This window comes from Arachis hypogaea, chromosome 10 (genome assembly GCF_003086295.3).
Source record: "Arachis hypogaea cultivar Tifrunner chromosome 10, arahy.Tifrunner.gnm2.J5K5, whole genome shotgun sequence".
Taxonomy (NCBI): Eukaryota; Viridiplantae; Streptophyta; class Magnoliopsida; order Fabales; family Fabaceae; genus Arachis; species Arachis hypogaea.
This window is the reverse complement of record NC_092045.1, coordinates 31,389,221-31,394,916: the sequence shown is the minus strand read 5'-3', so window position 1 is coordinate 31,394,916 and position 5,696 is coordinate 31,389,221. Positions and strand designations below refer to the sequence as shown.

Here is a 5,696-nt window from a genome sequence, read left to right as displayed (position 1 = left end):
TAATCCACCAAAAATATTAATTGATATTCAAAATCTCATCCTGAAAAAACTGCATCCCTCAACAAGTTATCAGTACCCTTTTATTTCACATAAGAAATGAAAAAGTTGATGAAGCTACTAAAAGAAAAAGAGAAGACTTGCAGTTTACACAAGAGAATGAAGGAAAAACAGGCTTGAAAAGTTTAAGTGTTAGGGGTAGTTTTGTTGAAGGGTTACCACTCTCATCTATGGAAACAGAGACTGGTAATGGAGCCCTAGGTTTTCTGGAAACCCCATCATCAAATTAAGGTTTTGTAAAGCCTGTCCGGAAGCTCCTTTCACCAAATTATCAATCTACAACAGCACGAACATATTTAGAGTGACGAAACAGAATAATACAATTACTTATGCAAATATTTCAGTTTAAGGAGCTTATACATACCACAGATATGATTATTGCTCTTCCGGGAATTCGATCAGGAAAAACATTTATTAAACAGTAATTGGTTCCTCTGACGCTGTGAGTTCGGGGAACTACTCCATTCCCCAACAGAACGGCAAATTCTTCATTCTGAAACCACAGTAAAAGGGAGAAGGCGGAGGAAGTAAGAAGGAGCAGAGAAATTTAAACCATGCAACCAAAGAAAGTGATGGTATATTCGGCGGCATCACCAATAGATATCTGAGGTCTCAGAGTGACGAAGTTTTTCACTCTGGCATTGAAGAATAAACATTAAGTAACAAATGCTAGATCAGTAGTCTTAGCATGGTTGCCCCGTATTCATATGTTATGCATTCAACAAAATGTTAAAATAGCATCTATTTCTGGTGACAAGTGACATTTCGACATACTTCATAAGAGCGCTTCAGTTGCTGGTACAAGTCCTCAGTGCTTACTCCTGGAGCCATTTCCACATAAATAGTTGATTGCATACCACGTATCTGATCAAATGGCGAGGGACATGTATTAGTTTTGTAGGCAGGAAAGATAATATCAGATAAGACAGATCCCAGGGCATGACTCACCATTGGCATCAGGTGTGGGGTAAAACTGATGGTTACTTTAGAATGTGCAGCATCAGATAGCCCTTGTTCGGTTTCTGGAACTGGAAATAAAAAAGTAAGATTATCACTACAGATCCAGAACCTTTTAAACTTCAGTATAGAGATCAATATGATAGGCATAAAAAGAGGCATCATTTTTTAATCTTAAAGTGCATAAATTAAATTCCAATTGTTAAATTACACTTACCATGGCGATGCCGGGTAACACCATAAGAATTGATACCTTCAGCTACTTCTGTGTACAATAAATTTTCTTTGACACTACGCCCTGCAGTAATTAACCAAGTAGCAGAACCACTATTCGAATGAGCAGGTATTGCTGAGACATTTTCTTCTATATTTGAGATTGAATACAAAAACTGTGTAATAGAATTCTAACCTGCTCCACTCACACCAGATTTTGCATCAATAATAATATTTTTTATGTCAATAAGCTTTGCCTGTAAACCAAATAAAAATTAGAAAATAGCAACATAAAATCAATATTCATTACAAAGAAAATTTAATACTCCAAATAAGAAGTATAAAGATTCTATCAAGTTCATAATCCATGGACACCATATCATATAGTAAGCAACACCATATACATAAATATCTTTGGAGCGATGATTAACAGACAAGCTTCTTAACAAGGAGAGTAACCCAAGCTTAACACCCTAGACCATATCTGACAACTCAAAATACAAAGAAAGGAAAACGGATACAACCATAAAAGTGACAAAAACAGTGAAACAGAAATTAGTTATATATTAAACGCCTTGTGAAATAAGCATATTAAGTTACAAACCTTTATCAGTGGGACAAGGGGGATTTGAATGGATGTTGGATAGCAACCAGGATTAGCAACTAAGCGTGCATTCCTTATTTCCTCCCTTAAAATCTCTGTTAATCCATATATAGCTTCTTTCTGGATACAGAAAATTAGGTAAATTCAGCATTAAGAACAAAACAATGGCAAGGGTGACTTTAAGAAAATTCATTTTAAGTTTTGACACTACAGTACTAAAACAAATAATAAAAACATAATTCCCAGAATTCAACAGAAATCAAGATCGAGAAGTTAAATTCCTAATGACTAAATGCCACTGAATGCAGCGGATATAAGCATCATTAGAGGTTCCACAGTTTGCTGAATAAGATTCTGTTGAAATGAAGGGCAATTTAACAGTTTCAAAATGAGAATTTTGCCATTGAAATGTACTCACCTGCAACTCCGGTGCCCTGTGTGGTTGGCCATACCACTCTTCATACTCAGATATATCACGTAAACGAAAATCCTACACAATCTCAGTTACAATTCTGATATACGCTAAACTTCATTTATATTCTAAAGAACAAGAAATTATAGAGTTTGGTTGGGGGAAGAGAACTGTTATTTAGAACATACTGCTGAAAGGTCAACAATCTTCAAGTGATTGGGAAGGCCTCTAATTATTTCCTGCAAGAAAAAGCGAGAAAAAAACAGGATTTGAGAAAAGAAAGCAAGGAAAAACAGGGGGTACCGTGTGTAAAAAGCCGACTCTACGAAAAGTATTTCCTAGAAATAAGTATTTCTGAAATGGCTAACCTGAGTGGTTCCATGCGGCAAACAACAGAATACAGCATCCACATAAGAAAAATCTGCATCCTTGACCGCAATCAAATCTGGCAATTTCTGCAATTCCATTATGATAGAAGAATCAGCATTGGACAAGTACCTAGCAAATGCAATTAACATGATCAAACATACATACCTGTGTGGCCAAATGGGGGAAGACGGAAGCAATCGGCTGTCCAGCTTTCCTATCAGCAGTCAATAGAGCAACCCCGAATTGCGGATGATTCGCCAAAAGCCTAAGAACCTAACACAAAAGACTCTAAACTCAACACAAAACAATGGCAATGGTGGCAATAACTAAGGTAGCACTGAACCTACCTCAGAACCCGTGTAGCCACTAGCTCCAAGAACACCAACACGAACAGTGTTTTCTGAAGAAGCACGGCTCCCACACCTAACATATGCTTTCCCTCCTTCACGTCTCTTTCAACGAAACAACACAACAGAATAAGTAAATATTAAAAAGATTCCAAGATTGAAGAAGAAAGGGGGGGGGGGGTACCTTCAAGTTCCAAGAGGAAGCAGTGTTGAAGCTAAGTGAAGTGAATGAAGTGGAGCTCATTTCTTCCGAGACAGAAAGAAAGGTTTTGAGATCAGCTCTCAGATATTTCATTCAATGAAAATAAAAAAGCACAAGTTAGTGGCAATGTGATGAATGAAATAAAGACTTGTGTTTGGATTCCAATTTAGGGAGTAAGTCAGCGTTTTTAAATTGGATTTTGACCCCACGAGATGTTGATAAATTACTAATCAAACTCATGAATGATGAAGCAAATTCAATGCAGCAATTGAGAGTGTAGTAAGTCTTACTAGGGACGACGGAGGCCGGCAACTACGCCCGAGAGGAGAGAAACAATGTCCGCGGCGGCGACTCTGGCAGCTTTCGTAGCAGCAGCAACCAAGGGTAAGGGGAGTTGGGGTTTCAATGTAATTGAATATCTATATTAAATTAAATTTTTTAGTAGTTTATTTAACTTAATACTTATAGTCTTATACATGTAAAACAATTATAATTACGTTTAATACTATTTAATTATTATAATAGTATTTAAAAAATACAAAAATAAATAATAATTAAAAACATAAGATAAAATAATGTTAAACTATTTAAAGTTAATTTTTATTATTTTTTAATTTTTAATAAAGAATAAAATAAAATATCTAACTAAACAAATAATGAGAGAAGGTAAGAGCGAGAGAGAAGAGTTAAGGCGAAACACAATAAGGTTGTTGGCCATGTCGACGGCCGAGATAGGACGAGAGAATAGAGGAAAGATTGCTTCAAGTGATAAAGAGAGAGTAACAGGAAGTGATATTTCGAAAGTAGTGATTTTTTTTTTTTTTTGCGATAAACTCGTGAGCGAATCTACTTCCAAGGTTTACTTAGTAAAGATGTTATTGTGATTTTATGTTGGACAAAAGGTTTACTTAGTACTTATTTGAGCGTCATTATTTTGATTAAAAAAAATCTTTTTTAATGAAAAAATATCTCTTTTATCTTTTAGTGTATTTGGTAAATTTCTAGTAATAAAAGTAAAAGTACTAGAAAAATAAAAAAAAAAACATCTTTTTTGAGAAGGTGTAATTTACACCTTTTTTAAAAGATGTTTTTTTTCTTAAAAAAAAGATGTTTTTCATGTAATAGATAAACAAAAAAATACTTTTATATTGTTATACCCAAACATAATTGATAAATAAAAAGGTCTTTTTGTACGAGATACCTAAACATAAAATTACTTTTATTTTTTCATAAGATCTTTTAAAAAAAAATAACTCGAAAAAAGATCTTTTCTTAGAAGCTCATCCAAACAAGCCCTTACACTGTACTTTCTCACAAATTAAAGGCATCATAGAGGATCAATGGAGGCTATGAAATATTGAATGTGGATCATGGATATTTTTTGGCTAAATTTGATCTTTTGGATGAAAAAGAGGTCTTAACAGGTGGCCCATAGATGATTAACTGCCATTACATTGCGGTTAAATCTTGGTGCCCATCTATTTGGTTAAAAGAAAAATTTTTTGGGGGCAATTATGGTATGAATTAGAATTAGAAGTCTTCTGATATGGTACTATCATGACAAGGCGATGAATAGGATCACATCCGTTATTAGAAAACCTATTAAGGTCGATCTTGCCACTAGCTCTGCAGAGAGAGAAAAGTTCACAAAGCGTGTGTCGAAGTTAATCTTAAACTTCCAATTGTGCATAGTGTTATATTGTTGATGGAGTTGAGTATTCGATGTGTGAAGTATGTAATTACTATGGACATATCACAAGTGATTGCAAGAAGAAAGTTCTTATTAGCAATCAAGGTGTTAATTTTAATGATAGTGAAAATCCCAAGATGCATGAAAGACAGGTGACGGCAGTGGCAGCCAACTCCGACATCGTCTTTGAATTTGGAAAGAATCAAGGTGCTAATGATGTTGACTTGAATTCAAAGAAGATCGCAAACAAAACAGTTTTGGAGAAGAATACGGTGGAGAATCCGGATGCATTTAACGTGAGTGATATGCATGCAAGTAATAAGAGTAGGATTGAAGTAAAGTATAAGGGAAAGACTAAAATGGGCCAGAGCAAGGAAGGCTACATGCAACAAAGCCCAACTCCCCCTTCTACAACAAATGGGCCTAGACCCCTTCTCATCTTGTTGTTGCTTCAACAAATTAGGGCTCCAAACTTGATTTCAAACATGTGAACATAGGCATTTTGAGAGCCGAGCCAATCTCCTCCGCCAAGAATAACACCTCTCTCTCACATGGTAATTTTTCTGCGCCAACTTTTGGAAGAAATAAGGGTAGGGATGCTACTCAAGTTAACAAGGCAACACCCATCACTAATAACAAGTACAAACGTTGAAGACCTCCTTCCTTATAGAATTCAGCATCGTCCGCAGTTTGCCCAATTCCTAAAGAGAGCATTCAAGTAATCAATGCAAGGTGTGAGGGTGACTGTTCAAATGGCACCAAGGAAGCATCAAAATTTGAGCATTAGCTTGGATGGGGTTATTTCCTCCTCTTTCTTGTTATTTTTTTCTATGGATAGTGTCTTT

The 5,696-nt window shown here is 35.5% G+C and overlaps 1 protein-coding gene across 4 annotated transcripts; it reads right to left on the bottom strand.

Annotated features, from left to right (window-relative positions):
• Window positions 1-3,924, bottom strand: LOC112715518 (probable N-acetyl-gamma-glutamyl-phosphate reductase, chloroplastic). Of its 4 annotated transcripts, none has more exons than XM_025767296.3 (14): window positions 3,452-3,924; window positions 3,144-3,205; window positions 2,960-3,064; window positions 2,778-2,885; window positions 2,612-2,698; window positions 2,432-2,482; window positions 2,250-2,321; window positions 1,832-1,951; window positions 1,424-1,484; window positions 1,232-1,312; window positions 1,006-1,085; window positions 832-921; window positions 422-550; window positions 1-333 (listed from the first exon to the last, which is right to left on the bottom strand). In XM_025767296.3, exons 2-14 carry the CDS (start codon window positions 3,201-3,203, stop codon window positions 226-228), a joined length of 1,152 nt encoding a protein of 383 aa, XP_025623081.1. In that variant the 5' UTR covers window positions 3,204-3,205; window positions 3,452-3,924; the 3' UTR covers window positions 1-225. The 4 variants fall into 4 exon arrangements, with proteins under 4 accessions (XP_025623081.1, XP_072060866.1, XP_025623082.1 ...); XM_072204765.1 differs by having other exon boundaries at window positions 3,144-3,240; window positions 3,452-3,592; XM_025767297.3 differs by having other exon boundaries at window positions 3,144-3,235; window positions 3,452-3,576.
• Window positions 3,925-5,696: the final 1,772 nt, after the last annotated feature.